Genomic DNA, 26010 nt, shown 5'->3' with positions numbered 1-26010 from the left:
TTCTGTTTGACAGTGGAAGAGTCTCTTTCGGAAGGTGGGGGACTCTCCTTCCTTGGAGGTTTTTAAGCAGAGGTTGCGTCATCATGGATGCTTGAGTTGAGATTCCTGCCTTGCAGGGGGTTGGGCTAGAGGACCTTTGATATTCCCTCCAACTCTACGATTCTATGCCAAGGGCATCACTTGGGTGCTGGGCAAAGGGCAGCTGCACCCACCACCCCAGCCCACTTTGTTCCTGCCTTTTTCTTCAACCTTCTTTTTCTCTATCCTCCAATAGATCTCCAATTAATCTTTTATTCTACCACCTCAAGGAGTTGCGTCAAGGCCGGCAAAATCCAGAACTTCCCTGCAGGCTATGCAAGGCGGAGGAGCCACCCCACAGATTTCCTCCACTCCTGGCTTCAGCATCCATCGGGGTGGGGAGGGGGGGCTGGGGGTCCTAATCCTGAGGTCCCTGGGCAGGAAGTGGGGGTGTGGACTCAACCATCTCTGCAGCGGAGAGGAGCTCTTTAATCAGCACCTTTTTTTATTAATATGCGTCATAAATAAAGAAATAAATAAAGGCGAGACACCCTGTTCTAACGCCGGAAGTACAAATTAAACATGGCGCCTTTTCCGCAGGAGCCTCTGACTTTGCAACAGCAGCCACCCCTTGGAGGGAGGGCAAGGCGGGGGACCCCCCCCCCAGCCCAGCCCCTCAATACTGACTGACCAACTAGCTGGTCTTGGCAATAACACTGCCCTCCGGCTACGTGGGCGGGGGGGGGGGAATGACACACGGGAGACCAGGACCCCCATCCCGCCCCGTCCCCCAACGGATAGGGAGAATGGCGGGGAGTTCCTAACCCCAGAGAAAACCCTTCTCCCGCCCCCCCCTGTTACAGACGCAGGCAGAGAGTTTCACCAACTGTCTTGGACTTTCACCTTGATGTCCTCTGGGGACCCCAGCAGTGGCCTTCTGCTGCTGGGTCAGGACCCTGGACCCTGTGGGGGGGGCAGGCCCTTGTGGCTGGAAGGGCTGCCCTCTGCCCCCCAACCTTGATCCCCCTTTGTGGGCATTGCCCACCGTCGAGCCTACTTCTAACACAGAACGGCCGTGGACCCCTACCAAACCACTACACAGACACACAGACAGGAATACTTTCCCTTGGGGGGGGGAACCCCCTCCCCCTCCCTCCCACCCTCCCTCTGAAGCTAGATGCCCCCTCCCCGGGGCACAGGTTGGTTCCCACCGGCTGCCCCTGCGGTGTGGCGGGGGCCACTAGACGCAATGGGGTGTTAATATATGTTAGCACACAGTTCTAGAGAGGGGAGGGGGGGGGTCTAGGGCAGGGTCGCCTGCAATTCCACCTGCGGCCACCGGGAGCAGCTTGCAGGAGAGCCCCCCCCCCCGAAGATGGAGACACAGCAATGCATGCTGGGGGTCGGTTGGGCACAGGCTGCGCTGCCCTATCTAGGAAGGGGACCCCAAGGGCCATCCAGCCCACCCCCTGCAACACTTAAGCGGCAGTCCTGGGGGCCGAAGGTCTACGCCAGACGAGCCCTGGAGTCGAAGCAGGCGAATGGCAGGACGAGAGTTCCTTGGTGGGGGAGGAAGGGGGTGAGAGAAGAGAGGAGCATGCACAGCAATGACACTTGGCAACAGGAGACCCCTGGCAAGAGAGATGGGGCAGCCCCCAAGCAGGAGGGGGGGGCAAAGGCGGAGAGCAGCGGTGATTTCTGAGTTTCCGTCACAGCGAGGAGATCAGGAGACGGGATCAGGAGGAGGAGGAGGCGCCTCTGCACCCGACACTGTCTTGCTGGGGGGGGGGGCACAGCCGGGCTCCGTGGGTCTGTGCTTCTCTGGGCTTCCCCGGCCGCCCCCGGCCCCCATCAGTAGTCCTCGTCCTCCATGTGGGTGACGTACATGATGGGCACCAGGCCGCTCTCTGCTCCTCGCCGGCAGCGCAGCCAGTCAGCGTCCACCTTGCCCACCACACGCAGGACGTCGCCCTTCTTGAAGCTCAGCTGCCCAGCCTCCGTGGCAATGTGGTGGCAGAGGGCCTTGACCTCGCTGCTGCTGCGGAGGGAAGGAAGGAGGGAGTCGTCAGGGAGGAGGAAGAACAACAACAAGAGTCGATTATTTATACCCCACCCATCTGGCTGGGTTTTACCCCAGCCGCTCTGGGCAGCTCCCAACAAAATACTATGAAAAATACGCAGAAGGAAGAAGCCACTGCCAAAGAAGGGAGAGAAGATTGGCAAAATAATGCAGTGAATTCTGTAGGACAATTTGCATGATTTGAAATCCATAAGGGAAATGTTAAGGCTTTTTTCAACAAAAACCTTTGTGTATAGATTTCTACATTAGTAGAACTTTTAAAGGTCACTTGTAGTAAGATGAATAAGGTTTGAAAATTGGATTGTTAAGAGTATAAGGTGCCATAGACGTGCATGAATAAGGAAAAAGTAATGGACCTGGGGAGTGGGGGGGGGGGAGTGGAGGGAATTCAAGAGATTTTTGAAATCCCAAGGGATGGCGGATTTGTACAAATAGGTGAGCTAAGAATTATGGTTTGAATTTTTGTGATGCTTTTGTAATTAGAAAATTAGTATAATTGCATTCAAAAAAATAAAAAAATACAATAAAGCTTAAAACATTATAAACTTCCCTAAACAAGGCAGGTAGGGGTTCAGAGCCCTCCTGAGGGCACCGGGGGAGCCCCTCCCTGCCCAGACAAGTCATTTGTAGAATCACAGCGCTGCAGGTGGGATGGGCGGGACACCCCAGGGTCCTCTAGTCCAACCCCATGAAACGTAGGAATCCCAGCTCAAGGATCCCTGAGGGAAAGACACCCAACCGCTTTTGGGAAACCTCCAATGAATCCTAGAATCCTATAACCGTAGATGGAAGGGCTTCCCAAGGGCCATCTAATCCCACCCCCTGCCATGGCAGGAATCACAGACAAAGACGGCCACCCAATCTCTGCTGACGCTGCCAGTGAAGGAGAGTCCACCTCAAAGACCCTGGCAGGCAGGAGATCTGGGGTGCTATGGGGGAGGAGAAAGGGCAGCTGCTCCCCCCCCAAAGACTCTCTCCTTCAGTGGAAGCCTCTCAGGAGAGGTTGGGTGGCTCTATTATTCTTTAAGCTGTGATTTCTGCATGGCAGGGGGCTGGACTAGATGTTCCCCGGGGCTCCCTTCCAACTGCAGCAGTCCAGGATTGCATGGTCACCACAGGCTGCTGGAGGAGGGGCAGCATGAGGGAGGGTCTTCTCCACAGACATTCCTTCAAGTCCCAGGATGGGGCTGCAAGGGGGTCCTACTCTCCCACAGGGCACAGTGGCCACCAGCTGCCTCTTGGGGCCATTTCCACTGGCCACCAGGTTCTGGGGGCAAACTATAAAGGAAGCTTGTCAGAGAGAGAAGAACTATGATGGTGTTATAGGAATTCTAAGGTCATATATATATATATATATATATATATATATATATATATATATATTCATAAATGCACAAGGCAAACACATACATAAGTCTATAACCCACATGTCTGAAATAGTACAGGAGAGCAATCCTGAAGCTATTTTGACTCTCCCAAATGGACCTCAACTATTTCTCTGCAAGGAGGAAGGAAATGGGAAAAGCTTTCCAGTGGTCTTTGGCCTGTAGGGGCTCACACCTCCCTGTAAATGCAGTCTGCCCAAGTTCAGCTGAGCACACTATCAATATGCGTAAGAGATTCAGGAACTAAGTACTGACCATCTCCAAGGAATGGCCAGGATACCCAGAAAAGGCAATCAGATAAGGCCTTATCAGGTATCCTGATAATGATAGGAGAGAAGCAGACGGGAGAGAAGCAACACTCTCACATTTCTGCTGGGGACCACCTCTTTCTGTGATGTATGGATGATGTTTTGAGGGGTGGTCTTGAGCTACAGGGTGGGCAATTTCAAAAGTCTATATAAGAACTTGCACACCAATGTTCTGGGTTCCTCTCCTCCCTCCCTGTGTGGGGTGAGCGGGGGACCCTGTTGCAACAGTTTAATAAAGATCAGGCTTACTAGCCGCTTTGCTTCTCAATATTCTAGGATTGGCCTCTGTTATTTTCTTCTACCGATAGAGAACCTACTTAAGGACTCTATACGAGCCAGTGTGGTGTAGTGGTTAAGAGCGGTGGACTCGTAATCTGGGGAACCGGGTTCACTTCCCCGCTCCTCCATATGCAGCTGCTGGGTGACCTTGGGCTAGTCACACTTCTTTAAAGTCTCTCAGCCCCACTCACCTCACAGAGTGTTTGTTGTGGGGGAGGAAGGGAAAGGAGAATGTTAGCCGCTTTGAGACTCCTTCGGGTAGTGAAAAAGCGGGATATCAAATCCAAACTCTTCTTCTTCTTGGGTACCCCATGATGGGAAAAGGACCAGTTTTTTTCTTACAGCAATGGGCTTGAGCAACCTCAAGTGCCTCCTCCCATGTCTCTCACCACACTCCTGGCTTCATGGAGGGGGGGGGGAGACTATCAGCACCCTGAGGGCCACAGATGCTCTTCCATTGCCTTTGAGCCCAGCCCTGCTCTGATCCCCCCCAGCCCTCTCTCACTCCGCCCCCCCCCCGGGGATCCAGGCAGGGGCTCAGTTCTCACCCCTGCAGGCCTTTCCATGAGACCCCCTTCGACTGGTTGCTAGGACACAAGCCTGAGGAGTCCCAGAAGAGGGAGGTCCTGGGCCTCTGGGAACCCCCGCCCCCGAAAAGCCTTCCAGCTTGCGCATCCTTGAGACAGACCCTGGCCCCCCATCTGCGCCCCCCTGTTGCCCCGCAGTGTCCCTCACCAGGGTGTCTCAGGGGAGCCTCTCCTGTCCGGCAGTGGCTGCTTGGGATGTGCGGGCGGAGGGTCTAGCGCCAGCCGCTCAGGCTCCGAGGAAGCCTCTCTCCACACCGTGGCCCCCACTGTCTGTGCCATCAGCTGCAGCACAGAGCGGTCCAGGCTCAGCCAGCCAGAGGGCAGCCTGGAAGGGGAGAAGGAAGTCAAGACCAGTGGGCGGATCAGAGAACGAGAGCGACAGAAAAAGGGGGGAGAGGCAGCTGTTGGGGAAAGATTGGGGTTCAGCACCCCATACCCTGTGGGTTCGGCCTTGACAGCAGGGCTGGGTTAACCATTCAGCAAAATAAGCTTGTGGTTGGGGCATCAAAGGAAGGGGGGCACCACAGAAATTCCCCAGTACTGGATTTTCAACATTAATGGTCACAGTTGCTGTACAGTGGTACCTTGGTTCTCAAACGCCTTGGTACCCAAACGCCCAAAACCCAGAAGTACCCAAACATTTTTGGGAAGCCGAATGTCTAACGCGGCTGTTGGCTATTGTTTCCGGGGCACCTGCACCAATCAGAAGCTGCGCCTTGGTTTTCAAACATTTCAGAAGTAAAATGGACTTCCGGAACGAATTGAGTTTGGTGCTTTTGTTTTTGCTATTTATTTTGTGTTTTTGTTTTTGAGGATTTTTAGGTTAATTTGTTTTTGTCTGTGTGAAACCCAGTCCAGCTACTGATTTATTGATTGATTGATTGTGTGACTGCGGAAATGGATAAAAGCCCCCCATCCAAACAATTACTTATCAGTGCAGGTAAGGGGGAAAAAATTAATTTTGATTTTTATCATCTACAATACTGTCTTATTTATTTTATAGTACGGGTACATTGAATATTGCTTTCATTTTATGGATCAATGGTCTCATTAGATAGTAAAATTCATGTTAAATTGCTGTTTTAGGGTCATGGGGTTTTTAAAAGTCTGGAACGGATTAATCCATTTTGCATTACTTTCTATGGGAAAGCGCGCTTTGGTTTTGGAACCCTTTGGTTTTGGAAGGGACTTCCGGAATGGATTAAGTTTGAGAACCAAGGTACTACTGTACTGTCAACTCAAAGACCTCTGGTGGCAAAAAGCTTGAGGTCAAAGTGCCACCAAGACCCCCCCTCCTCCTCCCAGTCTTTGGGGCTTCTGCCCATCCCTGGACACTCTAAGGCAGGCATAGGCAACCTTGGCTCTGCAGATGTTTTGGAATTACAACTCCCATGATCTCTGACCACTGGCCCTGTTAGCTAGGGATCATGGGAGTTGTAGTTCCAAAACACCTGGAGAGCCAAGGTTGCCTATGCCTACACCCTCCTCCTGCACCCCCCGGTTGCTGCCTCCCACCCACCCCACCCGCCTACCTGTTGGCCTGCTTGGGCTCCTTGGGCGCCTTTCGGGAACCAAAGAGGTGCCCCCACTTGGGGGTGCCATGGTCCTCCTGGGGACCCCCCTGCTTTGGGGCTGGCACCGCCTCCTTCTCACTGGACTGCTTCAGCTCAGTCAGCACCGAGTCCGGGGGGCTGCCCATCCAGAACGGCCGGAGGGTCTTCTCCTTCGCTGCCTCCCGGGCGGAGGGGGTCTCCGCCTTCCACCGAGGCTCAGTCCCTGCCGCCGCCACGTCCGCCGGGGCTCTGTCTGGGAGGGGCACCTCTGCGATGGGGCAGGCCTCGGCCCCTTCCACCACCCCCTCTCGCAGAGGAGGCCCCTTCTTGGGCTCGACCGGCCGGGGTGTCACCCCCGCCCCACCCTTCTTCCTGCGCTCATAGCGGGCAAAGCGAGCCCCTTCCGCCGACCCTTCGATGTAGACCTGGGAGCTCTGCATTAGCTGGTACCACCAGCTGGCCTGCTTGTCTTTCTTGGGCTCCGGGGGCTCCTTCCAGCGCCCAGACTCTGCTTCCCTCTCTGGGCGCACCGATGGGGCCCCCACGCCTTTGACTCTTTCTTCTGCTGCCTTTGCCGGGGGTCCCCCATGGCTCTCCCGGCCGCGGTCCTGCTCCGTCACGCCCCAGCTGCCGACGCTCCTCTCCAGGCTGCTGCTGCTGCTGCCGGTGGCTCCGGCCCCCATGACTGCTCCTGGCCCCCGGCTCCTCATTAGCTGGAGGGTGGAGTGGGCCGAGAGGACCAGGCCCTGCTGGACGCGGAGCATCTCCTTCTGCTGCTGCTGCTCCTTGCCCATCTGCAGGAGGTGGTGCTCAAAGAGGAGGTCCAGGCTGAAGGGGAGCAGCGACAGGGGCTGGAGGAGGAGGAGCAGCTCTTCAAAGAGGCCCTGGCACACGCTGTGCGACAGCGAGAGGAAGCCCACCGGCTGGTAGTGCACTTGGACAATGTCTGCAGGGAGAGGGAGACGAAAGGGAGAACTCCGGGTTTTCATCGGGTCATTCAATCCACATGTGGTGGAGTTGCAAAAAATAAATAAAGAGCTTTTGGGAACCAATATACCATGAATTAAAAAAGATTTTCAAATTAACGTTTATCAAAAAACCTGAAGCCTTTCTCTTAGCTATTATGGCATCAGACATTCCAAGAGAGAAAGGGGGGGGGGCACGGCACAGGCAGGTGGGTGCTTGGCTCTGCGGGGGGCACTCCTGCAGCATCGGTGGCTTCCCGGCCCCGGTCCCTGGCAACCCATGCTACACCACTGCCTCCACTAACAGGTCGGATCCTCTTTGAAACGCATCCAAGTTGGTGGCCATCCCTACCTTCTGGGAGAGATGCGGAGAACGAGGGCCTGGCTCCCTCCCCCCCAAAATGCTCAAAGCACCCTTCACAAGGCCAGAATGAGGCTGATTCTCCGTGGCCCATCTTGCCCCATGTCTCGGACCTGGCCGGGACGTTCTCCCCCTTCCCCCGGCAAGGTGCTCAACTCGATGTGGGCAGCTCTACAGAATCTGACCAGTGGCCAAGATACCAACCACTACATTCGGATGCAGGTCACCTGCCCCCCCCACCTCCCAGCCGCCTCTTCTTACCTTCGTGGTTGTAGAGGTGGTTAAACCAGAACTCCAGGGACCGGATGCTGTTGGAGGAGAAAGCACAGGGAGAGAGGCTCAGAGTCAGTCAGTCTCGTGTCCAGGACCCGCGAGTGTGAGCCTGGGAGGAAGGGCTGCGTCACCAACTACACCCCAACTTCCAAACTCAGAAGCGAGGCAGGCTGGCGCCAGGAGTTTCTGGCATCACAGGAGCCCCCAAGGAAAGTCCCGCTGCTGTGTGGGGACCAGAGCTGTGGGGAAAGGCCCCCATGTGAGTTTTGGCTGGCCAGAAAGTTATGTTAGAATCAGACCCAAGTTCCGGATTCCCCCAAGTCTCCAGGCTTGGCTTTAAAGCACAAAAGTCTCCTATGAGGCACCGGCCAAGGGGTGGAGGGGTGGGCGGGGGCTCCATGGAACCCCTCGCCTTCCTCCCTTGGAATCACAGAATTGTGGAGTTGCAAGGGACTCCCAGGGGTCACCTGGCCCAACCTCTGCAATGCAGAAACCACAGGTAAACAATAAACTTTGGTAGTGTTTAGGTTTATTGTGGGAGGTGGCGCCCTGGAGATTTGCTCCTTTCCTTCACATTCCCCCCCCGCCCCCCATTGCCCCCCCCAAGGGCTGGCGTGAGAAGGCAGAAGCAGCGCTTACTTGAGGAGGCCAAGGATGAAGGCGTTGAAGCGCATGGAGTGGCTGGTGAGCTCCGGGTATTGGCTGACTTTGCTGCAGAGGCCGTGCAGGACCTTGGTGGAGGGGCCTGTGGAAGAAGGGGAGAATCACAGAAGTGTAGCACTGGAGGGGACCCCATGGGTCATCTCGTCCAACCCCCTGCAAGGCAGGAATCACAACACAACATCCCCAAGATACAGTCAGCTGTGGATCGGGCAGAGCACCCAGCCTGCAAGGGAACCCGGCCCAGCACCCAGGGGAAGAGCTGGCACCCCGGGGAGACCCAACAGGGAGTAGATTGCAGTGGGAGTGGGGGGAGTAGATCGCAGTCTCTTGGGACATGCCTGCTATAAATAAAATAACACAAGCCAAAACACAATCCATCCTGTAGATTTAAGTATCTGTCCACAGTTGCCTCCTTGTTATCAGATGCCCCAAACCCACGTTTATTTGTAAGAAAATATGAAATAAAGTCAAACCATTTCTGGAGGCCAAAAAAAAAAAAAAAATTCAACGTGGGGGGTGGTCACAAGAAATTTTCTGCACCGGGTACCACTTGACCTTGCTATGCCACTGCCCCCCCCGGGACCCCCATGCTGCGTACCCAGCTGGGTGGAGGCCTCCACCACGCTCCAGGGGATGTTCCTCCTCTGGCCGATGATGACGTCCAGCACGTAGCCCTTGAGCCCATCGCTCAGCACGTCCCGGATGGCCGGGCACAGGTACTTCAGGATGAGGTGCCCCACATTGGGGCTGACGGAGCTGTTCCCCAGTTTGGCCTGAGAAAGGAGGAGCAGGGGAGAGAATCAGAGGACTGCAGAGAAAGAAGGTTCTTTTTACCATATGGGGTGGTCTTGTAGTAAGGTTAAAGCTTACTGGGAAATGTTGGCAAGAAGAAGGTGTCCTAGCTAAAGAAGATGGGCAAGTGAAATAAATGGCATTGCTGAAATAGCAAAATTGACTTTGAAATTAAGAGGAAGAGATGACAATGAATTTAAAGAAGATTGGAAGAACTTTATTGCAAATCTACAGAAGCAATGTACACAGGTTAATACATTAGCAGGATTTAAAAAATATTTAAGTATAAAATCATTAAAATTAGTTACTGTCCAGCCATAATGTCTTTACAAGTAAGACATTATTGCTGGACAATAACTAATTTTAATGATTTTATAATTAAATGATTTTTAATTACGTAAATGAATTAGGGTCCCTCCCAATTCTCTGATTCTCTGATCTCTGGTTTAAAGGTGAGAAAGCGTCAGAGAGACAAAGTGTTCCTGCCCTAGGCTCAGATTCATCCTGTTTGACGCTCTCTAACGATGCACCCCAGAGCACTTTCCCCCAGGCTGATGGCGCACAACACCCCTGCAGAGGAGGCCACCATCCTTTCCCTTTGGCAAGCGGACACTTTGAGAAGTGACTTGGCCAAGGCCACGCAATGAGTGGAGGGGGATCTGGAGCTGGGACTCTCAGCAACGCCTCCCGCCCAGCCGGTTTGGTCAGGGTGCTCGATTCCTTGCTTCTCCTTGCAAGCTCCCCCAGGTCAGCGTTTCCACCCCCACCAGATAAGGCGGGATTAGAGCAGCAAGATTAAGGAGAAACCAGACTTGAACTCGGCCCAGACCAAACTGCAGAAGCCTCAAGGCTGTGACCTGTCCTGGCCGCAAATCCTCAGGATTACTATAAATAAGGAAACATAAACCCTGGGGGGGGGGGCAGCTGGAGCCGGGAGGGAGTTTGAGGAACAGGGCAGGGTCACGCGGCTGCAGACGTCTCAGCCTTTCCAGGAACACGCGAGGCTCCTTGTCAAACACGCCCGTCTCTGGAAAACAAAACGCTCCCGCTGCAAGACACATTTCCCACTGGCAGAAGGTGCCGGTCATAGAATAATAGAATTGCAGAACTGGAAGGGCCCCAGGGGTCATCGAGCCCAACCTCTGCATCGCAGGAATCTTTGGGCCAAGGGGGAACTCGAACCTGTGACCCTGAGATTAAGTCTCATGCTCTATTGAACTGATCTATCTGGTCCTCAAATCCAACCCCCTGCGGTGCAGGAATGGCGGCTGAAGCATCTCTGACAGATGGCCAGTCACGCTCTGTTTTAAAAACCTCCAGTGAAGGAGGGGCCACCACTTTGGTTCTGGTGCTACCATACAGAGCAGGAGAAGAGAAGCTGGCTCCATCTTCCCTGTGACAGCCCCTGATATCTCCTCACAGGACTCAGCTACATTAGCAAAGACACAATGGTTTGAACGCGCTATAAACAGGCAACACCAGAAGGCGCCAGAGAGCAGGAAAAAAATTATACGTGTTTTTCCATAGGTTTTTCCCCCCCTTTAGTTGAACGATCTAATTTCTGATTAATTTATAGCATTCCCCCCCCCCCGTCTGTAGACCCACCTTCAGTCTCCCCTTCCCCACACTAAACATCTCCAGCTCCCTGAGGGAGCTACAGTATTCTTTTTCAAGATTCTGAAGAGTCCCCTTGCACCCACAGCCTGGGATTCAATAGGCTTGGGCTCCTACTCTCCTGCCAGGTTTTCCTAGGACTGCTGCAAGAAAGGCTTCTTCTCCTCAGGGAGAGAGAGGGTGGGGGTCCGGATCCTGAGCCACAAAGGGCTCCTCTTTGGGAGCTGACCTGGGACCTGGCCTGGTCTCCCTGCTTGCCCACTGCTCTCCTGATCATTAACGAAGCTGATGAGAGTTGGAAGACTCAGGAGGGAGAAAAGGAAGCCCTTTGCTCACCTTGACCCCAGGATCCCTGCTGGTCCCAAAATGCGCCACAATCAAGTCCACAGCCATGTTGATTGCCTTGACGAGACCTGGGGCGGAAAAAGAGGGTGGGTGGGTGAGGGCCCCTGCCATGCTTCCCTTGCCTGCCCCAAGCTGCAGAGAAAATCCTAGGAAATCCATCTCCAGAAGTTTCCTTCTTGGCTAATAAAATTCCATCTGGTCTCCCACCCCCTGCAATGCAGGAAACTTGGAGATTGGCAGGTGGAATCTTGCTGCCTCTATTATCTTGGAGAATTCTGGGAGAATCCTGGTTCCAGGAGCAAGCAGGAATTCCTGCCCAGTTGCAATGGAAGAGGGTTTAGGAGAGAGAGAGAGACAGAGAGCCCAGATTGGGGGCAAGGCTGGCTCAGCCTTAAACGTGTTCAAGAGCTTCAAGGCTGCTGCAATCTCGAACATGCAAAGCTGGGCCACTCAGATAAACTAGACAGGACCGGATTTTCCAAAGACTCTTTCTGTGCTGGGAGGGGAGGAAGCGACTGGATCTGGCCCATGTGCTGGGGCGCTGACTCTCCCCACATAGGCCATCTCCCCACAACTGCTGGTAGCTGAAGTGGGAGGCCGGGGGGAGAGATTGTAATGTTACTCATTCAATAATAATAATAATAATAATAATAATAATAATAATAATAATAATAAAAAAGCTTCCCTAAACAGGGCTGCCTTCAGATGTCTTCTAAAAGTCTCCCAGATGTTTTTCTCTTTGACATCTGGTGGGAGGGCGTTCCACAGGGCGGGGGCCACCACCGAGAAGGCCCTCTGCCTGGTTCCCTGTAGCTTTGCTTCTCGCAGGGAGGGAACCACCAGAAGGCCCTCGGCACTGGCGATGGGGGTGAAGACGCTCCTTCAGGTATATTTCCTACCGCTCTATCTCATCTCTTTCTCCCAGGAGCTCAAGGCAATACTTCCCCTCCTCAGCAACAACCCTGAGAGGTAGGTTGGGCTGAGAGAGGCAGCAACTGGCCCAAGGTTGCCCAGGGAGCATCATGTGGCTGAGAGGGGATTCGAACCCGGGTCTCTTCCATGTCCTTGTTGCTGGGACACAGATAAAAATTGCATGCAGGAGGAGCCCCCCAGCCCCCGATATGACACCCAACTGATAGCACCCTCCTCCCCACACTCTCCTTCCTTTATCTGGGCTCCTCATGCACTTTGGGGGCACTTTGGGGGTGTGGTCTGTAAATCGCCACTCAAACTGATGCCCTCCTAGAGCCCCCAAGCCCTTTGCTCAGCTGTGTCTGGCTGAAGGGCAGGGCAGGGGGGGGGGAAGAGCAGAGAGCCCCACTTCCCTGCCTCGCACCCCACAGACGCTGCCAGGACCTCACCCTTCTTCTGCAGCAGATCAATGGAGATGGACTCTGTGTTGCCGTCCGGAGAGAGGCAGAATTCGGCCGGGGGCTTTTCCGCCAAGGAGAAATAGTCCGGGAAGAAGTCGGAGTAGTTGAGCTGCGGCTGCTTCAGGGAATGTCCTGCAGGGACAGAGGAGGAGAAGGAGAAAGAGACGGGCAGGGTCAGATCCGGCTATTCTGTGACACGTGAAATGGCTAATAATAATAATAATAATTTATTATTTATACCCCGCCCATCTGGCTGGGTTCCCCCAGCCACTCTGGGCGGCTTCCAACAAAATATTAAAATACAGAAATCAATCAAACATTAAAAGCTTCCCTAAACAGCCAGATGGGCAGGATATTATTATTATTATTATTATTATTATTATTATTATTATTATTATTATATCTGGATCAGGCCAAAGGGGGCCCATTTAATCCAGCATCCTGTTCCCACGGTGGCTAACCAGATGCCCCCATGGGAAACTCGCAAGCAGGATTTGACCCAAGAGCAACTCTCCCCTCCTAGGGTTTCCAGTCACTGGGATCCTGACTGTCGGCAGAGTCCGGTCTTTATAGCTAGTAGCCACTGGGAGAGAGTCATGAATTTGTCAAATTCTCTTTCAAATCCACCTGAGTGGGTGGCCACCCCTGCCTCCTGTGGCAGGGAGTTCCATAGTTTAACACTGCGCTGAAGGAACAAGTGTTGGATCTGGGGCTGGAGGGGGCTGTTGTCAGCCAGCCTTCACCTCCAGCCTCAGTTTCCCCACAGAAAAGGGGAGGGGGACAGAGGGGGACCTGCTGAAACTGGGAGGGGTCTCTCCTGAGCAACATTGAGGGACATTTCCCTGCAGCAACAACCTCAGGCGATACCAGGGGCCAGGTGGATTTCGCCTGGCGCTGCACAGCTCCTGACTCTGCCCTGTGGGACCAAACTGGCATTTCGTCGGCTCTGTCCTCATCGCAGCCGACTGTTGGGTAAAGACTAAGCTAGGAATGCCTTAAATCAGAATAAGTTGCTGTTCCAACTGAGGCTGCCACCCTGTCTCTCCATCTAGTCCAGGCACGTCCAACTCTATAGAGACCACGATCTCCTCCTAGTATAATAAAGCAGGGCGTGATCTACCCCTTGTCATTGCACATGGCTGTTGAGCTTTCTTTAGGTGGAGAGACCATCCTACAGATGCAGGAAAATAAGGCAATCACAAAAGCGCTGGCGGCAGCAAGGGGATATAGCAAGGGGGGCGGGGGTCACGCCCTGCGATCGACCGGAGGTTGGCGCTCGACCGGCTGGACATGCCTGATCTAGTCCAACCCCCTGCAAAGGTAAAGGGCTGGGCACACAAGGGCATCCCGAAGGCCCCCTGGCTTCCCTTGCACTTTGGGTCGGCCACAAAGCTCCCTGGCTGTCATCTTGGGCTAGCCTAACCTACCTTGCAGGGTTGTTGGGGGCATTAAATGAGGAGTGGGGAGAGCCATGCCTGCCAGCTTGAGATCCCTGGAGAAAAAGGTGGGATATACGTGGAATAAATAGATGATCTCAGAGACGGGGGGGTTGGCATCCATGGCCCACCGCTGAGTCCTCCTCTTCCATCCTGCCATTCTAGGGGGTCCCGGGGTCCTGTGCCTCCAAGGCCCCCTTTAAGCCCTCCGTCCCCACCCAGAGGGAAGAGGAGAGGAGAGCCACTCGCGGGAGGAGGGGGCCCACCGTTGAGTCTGCAGCTGGCGCGGCCCGTGCTCAAGGGGAGCTCGAAGATGGGGTTCTTCCAGGGCAGCCTGCCCTCCGGCTGCTTCCAGTCCAGGCTGCCGGCCAGCCCCGAAATGCGCTCCAGGCCCAGGGGGTTCTTCCGCCGGTACTCCCGCCACTTGAGGGCTTGCGGAGAGAGGTGGTTGGCTGGGGGGGGGGGGCACCCGGGACGAGGCAGGGGGCATCCGGAAGGAGAGGTGGGGGAGAAGGAGAGGGACAGAAAAGCAGGGGGAGCAAAGGGGAGGAGGCAGGAACAGAGACAGGCAGTTAGTAGCAGCAGCAGCAGCATTGGGGTGGTCATGCGGTGGAGCCCAAAACAAGGTGCAGGGGAAACACACCTGGAGGATACACCTGAGCGGGGCAGGTGGGGCAGGAGGCAGCTGGGCAGAGGAGGCTGCAGGGACCCCTGACCATCTGAGTCTTCAGAGGCCTTTCGCACACATGCACACAGGCATATTCTGCAGAATCCTAGAACTGTGGAGTTGGAAGGTGTCCCCTAGAGTCATCTAGCCCACCCCCTGCAATGCAGGATGTGTCTCAGTTCCGGCGCAGCCTGGCTTTCCCGGGGGGGGGGGGGTTGAGAGGCGTGAAAGGACAGGAGTCAGTGCACCCCCAGAATTGGAGCCAGGCACATCCATCCCCTGCCCTCCCGCGGTGGGGGTGGGGAGGCAGAGGGGTACCCTCACTTCCAGGCAGTGGGGCCCTTGGCCTAGAGATGGTGCCTTGACATGGGTTCCCCAAAAGCAGGACCCATCCAGGCTGGGGCTGGCAGCCTGTTAACGGCCGCCTATATCTCCCCCCAACAACCAGTGTTTTGGGGGGCCCTGCAATGAAGGAAAATGACATAGCCCCCCCCAAAACCATGCACACTCCCAGATCTTTCCCCAACACCCTAACACCCCAACACTCTGCTGCATGATCATCTCTGGACCAGATACCTACCATTGAGAGGCCGAGGTCCCAGCGATCCTGCGCCCAGAGCCTCGCTGCAGGCGAGGGGCCACTGGGGCTCCCCATGGTCCCCTGGCCTGGCCAGGATCAGCCCGGGGGGCATCAGGGGAGGCAGGGCGGTGCTGCGGTGGAGCTGGCACTCGGGTGCAGGGGCATCCACTTCCGGCAGCAGCACGGGACCCTTTGTGGGCGCGGGTGGGGGGCTCTCCTTCTTGGCCAGCAGGGCGCCGCCGTTGGCGTTGCTGCTGAGCTTGGCAGCCTGGCTTCCTGAGGGAGGGGAAGTCCCGGTGGGCAGGAGGTTGGCGGAGACTGGGCAAGACCTGCTCCGGGGCGGATGGTTCTCGTTGCCCGGCGAGCAGGAGGAGGAGGAGGAAGAGGAGGAGTCCGCACTCTGGAAAAAAGGCACGTTGCTTCGTACGGGGGAGTAGCTGCCCAGCGGGGACGGGCGGGTGGTCTCTGGCACGGGCTTCCTGGCACAGCCGTCCCCCCGGGAGGCCGCCCCGTCCGCCGAGCGCTGGCCGTGCCCCGGGGCCGTGGCCTGGACCACCATCTCAGCCGAGGTGGCGGAGGCCGAGGACTGGGAGGCGGAGGAGAGAGTCTGGCTGGCGGCCGAGCGGCTGTAGAGCTGGGAGAGGCTGGCGGCAAAGTGGCTGTGCAAGGCCCGCGCTGCCTTGGGCTGCTTGGCAAAGTGGTGCTGGAACACAAAGGGCTGGATGGGCAGGGTGGTCGGGCGCTGGGCCTTGCTGTAGCGCACCACCGACTTGCTGTCCGCTGCGCCGCCTGCAGAGGGAGAGAGAGAGCGTGAAAGGACAACCAGGGGACCCATGCCAGGCTTCTCTTCTCCCAGCGCCCAAATGCCCCATAGAAAACTGGACTGCAGATAGACTGCCTCTGGAGCTGGAAGTTCCTTAAGAGCAGGGGTCAGCAAACTTTTTCAGCTGGGAGCCGGTCCATTGTCCCTCAGACCTTGTGGGGGGCCAGACTTTATTTTGGGGAAAAAAATATGAACGAATTCCTATGCCCCACAAATAACCCAGAGATGCATTTTAAATAAAAGGACACATTCTACTCATGTAAAAACATGCTGATTCCCGGACGGTGTCTTATTTTTGGAGAAACACGGTATGTACACTGTTACAAACAAAAACCAACACACTCTAAAGATCTATACATACAAAAAGACAATCGCAAAAAAGCAAAAATAAAATAAAAAGCTATTCATTTACATTACTGCGCATAGGAGCCAACTCCATGGGGTCAAGGGCTCTTCAACCCCCCAATAGTATTTGAGGGAGCCAGCCCCCCCCCCAGTTGTTGGGCATTGCCATTCATGTGGTGTGTGCGCGCCATGCCATGTGATCGATTATGCGGGTCAGGGCTTACCTGAGCCCCCCCCCCCATATTTTATTCAAGTTGGTGCCCCTGTGTTTGTGTTACTTTTTGCAGTGAAAGGCTCCGTCTTTGGCATAAATGTCTGTGAAATGATGCCCAACACAGACGCTATCTAGGTGCCTCCATCAATCTGGGAATCCGAGTCAGAGGCAGCCTGGCAGGTGCTGGCTCTGGGCATCTCCCTGAGGTTGGTGTGACCCTCTGCTGTGTGACTGGCACAGGCAGCCCCTTTCGAAGCCTCTGGGTCACTGTGCCCCTTGGAGCCAAAGGGAAGCGGAGAAGGGCAGGGCAGAAAGAAAGGGGCCTCCCCCCCGGATGGGTCAAGCCAGTCCTCTTGCCAAGGCCGACTGGCCCCTTCAGCTAGGCTGGACTCTCCTTTCCTTGGTCCAGGGAAAGAGGCTCCTTGGCACCCCAGAGAAGCCTCTTCCAACCCACAACATTATCCTTAACAGCTCTGAGAAGTTCCTTAAAGCCCAGCTCATGCCGCCTTTTCTGTACAGCCGTACCTTGGTTGTCGAACGCCTTGCGACTCAAACATTTTGGCTCTCAAACACCAAAAACCCAGAAGTGAGTGTTCCAGTTTGTTGTTGTTGTTGTTGTTGTTGTTGTTGTATTTATACCCCGCCCACCTGGCTGGGTTTTCCCCGCTACTCTAGGCGGCTTCCAACAATTGCCAACATACATTAAAATATCACAGATTAAAAACTTCCCTAAACAGGGCTGCCTTTAGATGTTTTCTAAATGGCAGGTAGTTGTTCATCTCCCTGACCTCCGATGGGAGGGCGTTCCACAGGGCGGGAGCCACTACCGAGAAGGCCCTCTGCCTGGTTCCCTGTAGCTTTGCTTCTCGCAGTGAGGGAACCGCCAGAAGGCCCTCGGCGCTGGATCTCAGTGTCCGGGCTGAACCTTTGTGAATGTTTTTCGGAAGCCAAACGTCCGTCACGGCTCCCGAGGCTTCCGACTGAGTACAGGAAGTTCCTGCAGCCAACTGGAAGCTGCACCTTGGTTTTTGAATCATTCAGGGGGGTCGAATGGACTCCTGGAGTGGATTAAGTTTGACAACCAAGGAACCACTGTACCTCATACCTCAAACTGGACAAGGAAGCAACCCACCTCCCTCTTGATTCCAGGAACATTTTGGATCTTCACATTCACTTGGAGAGCTGGAAGGCCCCATGGGTCATCTAGTTCAACCCCCTGCAATTCAGTTGACCTCTCCTGCCCCTGCCTTGAAATCCTCCATATTTCCTCCAGCCCTCCTAGGGATGTGGGGGCAGAGCCCTGCCTGGTCCTCTGGCTCAGGGGCAGCCGCACCCCAGCACCCAACTCTGGGAAAGAAGATCATCCCTCCGCTAAGCCCACACTTTCAGCAGAGCAAGCAAAATCTCCCCCCTCCCCTCTATTCCTCTTCAGGGCCCACTGACACCTGCTCTGCCCCAGCAATGTGGGCAAGAGGTCCCTCCTGGCACTGCATGCCCTGCCTTGACGTGGAGCTGGCACCTCAGCCAGGACTAGCTCCTTGCCCCAGGGCAGCACAGCACAGGTCGAGAATTACACGGGGACAGCCCCTAGCAACAGTCCCCACCCCCCAGGCCAGGCCAGCGCCAAGCCCAGGAGGGATCACCCAGCTGCCCCATTAATGAAAACCAGCAGGGCAACAAACCGGGACACAGTGCTGGCTTTCATTCAGTTGAAGGCATGGCTGAACCTTCCCAGTTTATCTATATATATATATATAAATGTAATAACAAGGCCAGTGGAAGTGATGATATTCCAGCTGAACTATTTAAAATTTTAAAAGATGATGCTGTTAAGGTGCTACACCCAATATGCCAGCAAGTTTGGAAAACTCAGCAATGGCCAGAGGATTGGAGAAGATCAGTCTACATCCCAATTCCAAAGAAGGGCAGTGCCAAAGAATGCTCCAACTACCGCACAATTGCGCTCATTTCACACGCTAGCAAGGTTATGCTTAAAATTCTACAAGGCAGGCTTAAGCAGTATGTGGACCGAGAACTCCCAGAAGTGCAAGCTGGATTTCGAAAGGGCAGAGGAACCAGAGACCAAATAGCAAACATGCGCTGGATTATGGAGAAAGCTAGAGAGTTCCAGAAAAACGTCTACTTCTGCTTCATTGACTATGCAAAAGCCTTTGACTGTGTCGACCACAGCAAACTATGGCAAGTTCTTAAAGAAATGGGAGTGCCTGATCACCTCATCTGTCTCCTGAGAAATCTCTATGTGGGACAAGAAGCTACAGTTAGAACTGGATATGGAACAACTGAGTGGTTCAAAATTGGGAAAGGAGTACGACAAGGTTGTATATTGTCTCCCTGCTTATTTAACTTATATGCAGAATTCATCATGCGAAAGGCTGGACTAGATGAATCCCAAGCCGGAATTAAGATTGCCGGAAGAAATATCAACAACCTCAGATATGCAGATGACACAACCTTGATGGCAGAAAGCGAGGAGGAATTAAAGAACCTTTTAATGAGGGTGAAAGAGGAGAGCGCAAAATATGGTCTGAAGCTCAACATCAAAAAAACCAAGATCATGGCCACTGGTCCCATCACCTCCTGGCAAATAGAAGGGGAAGAAATGGAGCAGTGAGAGATTTTACTTTCTTGGGCTCCTTGATCACTGCAGATGGTGACAGCAGTCACGAAATTAAAAGACGCCTGCTTCTTGGGAGAAAAGCAATGACAAACCTAGACAGCATCTTAAAAAGCAGAGACATCACCTTGCCGACAAAGGTCCGTATAGTTAAAGCTATGGTTTTCCCAGTAGTGATGTATGGAAGTGAGAGTTGGACCATAAAGAAGGCTGATCGCCGAAGAATTGATGCTTTTGAATTATGGTGCTGGAGGAGACTCTTGAGAGTCCCATGGACTGCAAGAAGATCAAACCTATCCATTCTTAAGGAAATCAGCCCTGAGTGCTCCCTGGAAGGACAGATCGTGAAGCTGAGGCTCCAATACTTTGGCCACCTCATGAGAAGAGAAGAATCCTTGGAAAAGACCCTGATGTTGGGAAAGATTGAGGGCACTAGGAGAAGGGGACGTCAGAGGACAAGATGGTTGAACAGTGTTCTCGAAGCTACCAACATGAGTTTGACCAAACTGCGGGAGGCAGTGGAAGACAGGAGTGCCTGGCGTGCTATGGTCCATGGGGTCACGAAGAGTCGGACACGACTAAACGACTAAACAACAACAACAATATAAATGTAAAAAAGGGTGCAACTGTGGGCTCCACTTTTCTCCGAAACCGCTTGACCGATTGTCCTGGAATTTGGACACAACGGTTCATGCCACTACCCGGGTGTTTGCACAACCTCGGATTGCTCACATCTCATACCTGCGCAGGTAAAAACCTGCTTTTCCACAAACTAAAACAGCGCCCTCAAGTGACGTTATTCCCACAGCTCCTCCTCCACCTCCTCCTCCCTCCCCATGGAGTCTACCCCACACCCACAAACCCCGCCTCCGCCACGAGATCCTGTAAAACAGGGGGACCCTGAGACTCAGGGGGATCTGAAGGGGGGCCATTACCCTCCATTTGACAGACTAACACACAGCAACGCCTGCAGGGCCAGCTAGTTTATTATAAATGTACATCCCATCCTTTCTCCCAGATGAGCCTACGAAGTGAGAAAGCAATCAAAGCATCTTACAAACAACTTCAAAGCAGATGGAGAGCAGGAAAGATCTCCGCTTAAAAGGCTCGTTGGAAGAGGAAGGGCTTCAGCAGGTGCCAAAAAGGCAACAGAGGCTGCTTAATATCCCAGGCAAAGCAGGATGAGGGCTCAACCGGCAGCTCCTGTGGGAGCCACAAGTCTGGCCGCCCCCGGGAGGACTTTGGCATCTGCCTGGGCAAACAAGCCTTGCTCAGCCTCAGAGAATGGGGCAGGCCAACCTGGCAGGGCCGTTGTAGAGGTTTCAAGGCTGCCGCCATGTGTGCCAAGCAGTCAGACCTCTCAGAAAGTGCTGGGCAAGTTCATTAGTGCTGCTAATGGGAATATTTGAGGGCCTTTTTGAGACCAATCTGTGGTTGAAAGGGAGGGGGAACCCTCCTGAAGAGAAACCAGGAGTCAGCCCAGTTCTGCCCCTGGACAAAGCAATCAGGCGCATCCTGCTAACATCACCAGGTCCTTCATACAAGCATCTGAAACGGGGAGAAGAGCTTCTCCGAGGTTGGGCTGGACAAGGCATTGGAAAAACCGTGTCAAGCTGGAAGGATGGAGCAGGGAGGCTCAAAAAGGGTCCCATGGGTGGGCGAGTAGGAGTCAGCTGGGGGGGGGGGGGAGGCAGGACCAGGGCCCTCCCTTCCCCCACCCACCCCGATTCACAGCCCACTTCCCCCTTTGAACCATCTATGTGTAGGGGGGGGCTATGGGGGTTTTAGCCTCTGCCCTGGACCCTCTTGGAAGAGGGTCCATATGAACTAGCAAGGGCCAGCGAGAGAACCCCACACCCTTCGATGGGGGCTGCAAGGGCGGACTCTGCCCCTCTGGTGGCCAGGCATGTTTGCCTCCTCCTCCTCCTCCTCCTCCTCCTCCTCCTCCTCCTCCTCCTCCTCCTCCTCCTCATGCAAAAGGGGCTCCCCCAGCCCACAAGACCCCCGAATTCCTCCAGACCTTTTTATTTAACTTGGGATGTCCTGGGCTGGTGCTCACCGCAGCTGCAGACGGAGGTGTTTTTGCTTCCCTGGGAGAGGAAGGAGGAGAGCAACTGCCTTGGCCCCTCCCTGAAATGGGAGCCCAGCTGCACAACACGAGGGTCTCCTCCTCCTGCAGCTGCCCCCTCCCCCTGAGCACAAGACCAGCTTCTCCTCTTTCAGCTCTTCTCCTCCAGGCCAGCTGCTCCCACTTGGGAGGCGACTCTGAGCTGCTTCGCTTTGGACAGATCTCTCTCCAAGGTGGACCACTCCTGCCTCCAAGCAGGGTCTCTGGTCCATGCCAGGAGCCCCCGGAAGGTAGGGAATTGGGGAGTCCCACTAGCAGCCTCCCCCTAGGAAACTGGGTGGCGGCCAAAAGGAGACTAAGGGGGGGGGGGTATTAGGTGTTATGCTGGAGTGAATGAAGAAAATAATGTTTATATATAGTTCTTTAGCTTCTTAACCTCTCTCTCTCTCTTCTAAATCTTTTTCTATTCCATTTTCTTTATCCCTCCCTCCCTCCTTCCTTCCTCCTCTTCTCTCTTTTTTGCCTTCAGATGTTTTAGTTTGGCCAAATGGGGGAAAAATAATATTTGACAATAATCTTTGTATTCTTCTTTATAAACCCTAATGAAAACTTTTTTAAAAGAAAAAGAAAAAGCAAGCAGACTTGGGGGGGGGGGTGCCAAGGCCCCAAACTGAAGGGAGTGCGGGCAGAGAAGAGCGAAGGTGAAATTGCCCTTGGGGCCAGGAAGGACCAGGGAGCCTCGAGAGCCTGTGGCTGGGAGCCTTCCTGATCTAGGGAATGTCCATGCATCCCTTGGGGATGAAAGGGCTGGTGGAGGAGACTCTGGTCTAAGTGTTCCTGAACATGGATCACCCTGGCAGGGGGCAGGGGGATTGGACAAGCCACCTTCTCGAGAGTAAAGGATTTGAGAGGAGTCGTAAAACAAATGCTGGGCAGGCTTTGGGATCTGGGCCCGTTTCTGCCGCAGGAGGGTGCTGTGCGGCTTCCGAGCAAAGCCTGCCCCTCTCTCTTCCTCTCCCAAGGAGGCTCTTTGCACCCCCAGAGCTACCACCTCCCTTCCTTCTCTGCTCACCTGCCGTTAGACTGCAAGACCAACCAGGGACCCGGCCCTTGTGGGCACATTTCAGATCCTCAGCAAACTACGTCGTGCGGTGGCATCAAGCAGGCCACAGAAATCAGGAGAAAGGTTTCATTGCAAACCTCTGGAAGTTGTTTCTTTGGGCAGGGGGATGTCAAAAGAAAGCCAAGCCCTGCTAGGAATCTCCTCCTTGTTCCAACGCTGAGCCCCAGACCAAGCAGGGTCTCCCACAGCATCCCGGGCCAACACACAGCCTGCCAAGTGCCCAAGCCACACCTTCATGGGCAAGAGGGCTGTCCAGGGCGACCCTTGGCCTCCCCAGTCAGAGGCCGCAATGCTGGAATAGCCAGAGAGGAAAGCTCTCTTGTCCTCAATCCTGTTTGCCTCTTGTCGGCCACTGTGAGAACTAAAGGGGCTACAGGCCTGATCCAGCAGGCTCTTCATTTGTTCTAATGAAAACGCCATTCTGGCCATCGTCCCCAGGGACCCCTCCCCTCCCCAAACCACCACACAAACCTCTCAGTACCTAAGAATACAAGGCCCTTTAATTTGGACCAAATGCCTGCAGCTGCTGCCTCACGGCTGGTCTCACCTCTAGGGCATCATCAGGGACAGTGGGGTGCACCCACAGCTCCCCACATGGTCCAGCCCCACTGCAGGCAAAGTCTTCCCCTCAGCATTGAGCCTTCCTGGGTGGCCGGCCGACCCATTTGGGGAGCCACAAACGTGCCGCGCTGCCCCTCCCAGACCCCCCATCAGACAAGAAGTGGCTCCAGTCCAGATCAGGATCCCCAGTTCACCCCCAAGGATGTTCTGGCCTGGGAGGAAATGTCCCCTGCTTGCCCCGAGGGCTGGTCATCTTGCCCATCATCGCCCTTTGGGGGAAGCCATGTTTACAGAACCACAGAATTCTAGAGTTGGAAGGGGCCCCCAAGGGCCATCTAGTCCCTGCAACACAGGAATTACAACTTAAGCATCCCTGACAGGGGGCCACCCAACCTCTCTTTAAAAACCTCGCAGAATCCTAGAATTGTTGAGCTGGAAGGGACCCCAAGGGCCATCTAGCCTAACTCCAGGAGGAGGAGACATTGAGCTGACTGCCCCTCCAACATTCTGGCCCTCAGACAAACACGCACAATCCACCGGCTGCGAGGGAGAAGCAGCAGGCCAGTCACCCAGGGCAGAGGCTTACCATCAGCTCGGGCACGAATGTCTTTCTGGCCAAGGCCGCTGGCAGACCCCGGCTCCATCAAAGCGGAGAAGAAGGGCTGCCCAGGCCCCTCCTGCCCGCAGGAAGGCATCTCCCTGGAGCCCATGCCCTTCCTGGGGGTGCTCAGCCCCCTCTCGGCGCCACAGTAGCCTTCGCAGCTGCGGTTGAGGGCGTGGGATGGGAGGCTCTGGCTGTGCCCCGCCTGGCCGTCCCTCTGGTACTCGGGGATCGGGGAGAACTCCAGGGAAGAGTCCCTGCTGGTGCGCAGCGGGGGAGAGGAGCCCGTCTTCTTGCGGCCCTTGGCCAGCTCCGCAAAGGACGTGACTCGCTTGGGCGGGGAGCCCTGGGAGGGCAGCGCAGGGCCGTCGCTCAGCTTGACCGGGCAGCTCATCATGCGCTCCAGGGAGCCCAAGCGCCCGGTGGGGCTGCGGTCCAGGCTGCGGTCATAGCTGCGGGACCGCTGCCTCCGTGGGCCGGCCAGGGTGGGCGGCGAGACATTGATGTACACCTGCCCCTCGATGGCGCCCTTCTCGGCCTCCCCCTGCGACTCCGCCCGCGAGCAGTCCGTGTCACTGTCAGCCGCATCGGGCCTCTGGAACAGGTAGTACTCGGTGGGCTGCAGGGGGCTGCCCCGCGGGTGCTCCTCCGAGCAGCTGGTGATGGACGAGCCGGCCGGGCTGGGCGAGGACTGGGAGGACAGGTCGCAGGTCACCAGCTTGTAGTAGTTTTGGGTGGCCACCACCAGCCGGGCCTGGCTCTGGAAGCAGGCCGTGAGGTCGGAGGCCTCCGAGGCGCAGGGCTCACACAGGGCGGGGTAGGAGTTGCAGTTGGCGTCCAAGACCGGGGAGGAGGCGTGGTGGCACCCGCAGGCCTGGTGCGGCTCACCGGGGGCCTTTGGCTCGCTGGGTGAGGAGTGCAAGTCCAGGTAGAAGGCCCCCGAGTCCGAGTGGCTTCCGGAGGAGGAGTCGTCGCAGGAGTGGGCCCCCGAGTTGAGGTTGGGGTGCGTGTGCCCGTTCATCTTGTTGTAGAGGGCGCTGAAATTGACCAGGACGCCGTCGGAGCTGTTGCAGGAGGAGTCGCTGACGTATCCCATTGGCTGGTCTGGGGCCTCTGACTGGCTGGAGAGGCTGTAGCAGCAGCAGCGCTGCAGCTCTGCGCTGGAGCAGCTGCACGTCCGGCTGCGGGGAGCGTCCCGGCTGTGCGCCAGCTCCTCACCGTCGCTGGCCCACTCCTGCTCGAAGGAGAAGCTGGAGGGTTCGGCGCGGTGGCAGCCGTACTCATCCAGCTCCATCAGCTCAGGCGCCAGGCGGCTCCTCTTGCGGGCATCTTCGCGGGAGAGCTCCTCCTCCTCCTCCTGCCCCTCCACCACGTCCGCACGGGGGCTGCCGCTCCAGGGTTTCACGACGGGGCTGGTGTCGTGCAGGCGGAAGGGTGGCAGGGCCAGCTCATGCAGGCGGAAGGGTGGCAGGGCCAGCTCGTGGAGGTGGAAGGAGGCCTTGCCCAGCTCATCCTCGCAGAGGTCCTGGGTCTCGCTGCCACCCAGCAGGAAGGGGTTCTGTCGCTTGTTGGCACCGGGGGCAGGCAGGTCCCTGCGCTGGGCCTCCTTCTCTTCGGGCGTCTCCCCTGGGGCCAGGGTTGCTTCTGGAGCCTGGAGCAAGGTGCTGTAGAGCAGGGAGTCGGCCTGTGAGAGGTCCCGCTCTGGGAGGGAGCCGGTTCGCAGGGCCCCCGAGTCGGCCTGCCCAAAGGGGTTGGCCCGTTTGCTGGTGGTGCCGCAGCACGGCCGGTCGGGGACCTGGCAGTGCACCAGGGGAATGTGGTGGACAATCAGCGTCTCGCCGGCCAGCTTGGGGGGGCTATCCATCACCCTCACTCTCCAGGACCCCCGCGGTCCCCAGGCTACCCATGGAAGGATTCCGGTGAGGAGGGACTGCAGAAGCGCATCTCATCCAAGCATCCAAGGAGCACCTGGAGGGAGACAAACAGCAAGCAGTCAGCAGCCTGGAAACAAAGGAGGGCCCCCCTGCTGGCTCCTGGCCTGGACCACCTCGGGTGCCCCCTGCTCAGAACTCTTGATGAGCCCCTGGGACTCAGCAAGAGACTTAGTGAGCCCCCAGGGGAGGAAAGTGGCTCAGCACTACAACAGAGAGACCATCACCATCACTGGTAAATCAGTCTTTCTCAGAACAGTCCTCAGTAAAGTACTAAAAACCTATAGACACTAAAACAGGGGTTTTCAACCTTTTTGAGTCCATGCTTCCCTTGACCAGGAGCCCAGTGAGGTCCCCCCCTTGCCTGCAGAGCTGGCAGCCCCCACCCCTTTTCGAACCCCCTCAGCCTCCTCTCCCCTTTCCTTGGGAG

At 55.6% G+C, this 26010-nt stretch overlaps 1 protein-coding gene across 5 annotated transcripts in view; it reads right to left on the bottom strand.

Moving 5' to 3' along the window:
- Nucleotides 1-503: 503 nt before the first annotated feature.
- RUSC2 (RUN and SH3 domain containing 2) overlaps nucleotides 504-26010 on the bottom strand; it is a 50885-nt gene continuing 25378 nt past the window's right edge. For 3 of the 5 annotated variants that reach the window (XM_035100752.3, XM_035100753.3, XM_035100754.3), the window contains exons 2-12: nucleotides 23635-25617; nucleotides 15280-16068; nucleotides 14299-14484; nucleotides 12585-12728; nucleotides 11215-11291; nucleotides 9071-9245; nucleotides 8449-8554; nucleotides 7798-7844; nucleotides 6190-7156; nucleotides 4806-4982; nucleotides 504-2056 (exon numbers count right to left, since the gene is read on the bottom strand). In XM_035100752.3, the coding sequence (XP_034956643.2) occupies nucleotides 1870-2056; nucleotides 4806-4982; nucleotides 6190-7156; nucleotides 7798-7844; nucleotides 8449-8554; nucleotides 9071-9245; nucleotides 11215-11291; nucleotides 12585-12728; nucleotides 14299-14484; nucleotides 15280-16068; nucleotides 23635-25513 (4734 nt within the window). In that variant the 5' untranslated portion in view covers nucleotides 25514-25617 and the 3' untranslated portion in view covers nucleotides 504-1869. The remainder of the gene's footprint in view (nucleotides 2057-4805; nucleotides 4983-6189; nucleotides 7157-7797; nucleotides 7845-8448; nucleotides 8555-9070; nucleotides 9246-11214; nucleotides 11292-12584; nucleotides 12729-14298; nucleotides 14485-15279; nucleotides 16069-23634; nucleotides 25618-26010) is intronic. The other 2 variants (XM_035100756.3, XM_035100757.3) reach the window with 2 other exon arrangements.

Source organism: Zootoca vivipara, chromosome 10 (genome assembly GCF_965207765.1).
Source record: "Zootoca vivipara chromosome 10, rZooViv2.hap1.1, whole genome shotgun sequence".
Classification (NCBI taxonomy): Eukaryota; Metazoa; Chordata; class Lepidosauria; order Squamata; family Lacertidae; genus Zootoca; species Zootoca vivipara.
Note: the sequence above shows the minus strand (reverse complement) of the source record. Positions and strands in the feature narration are given on the sequence as shown.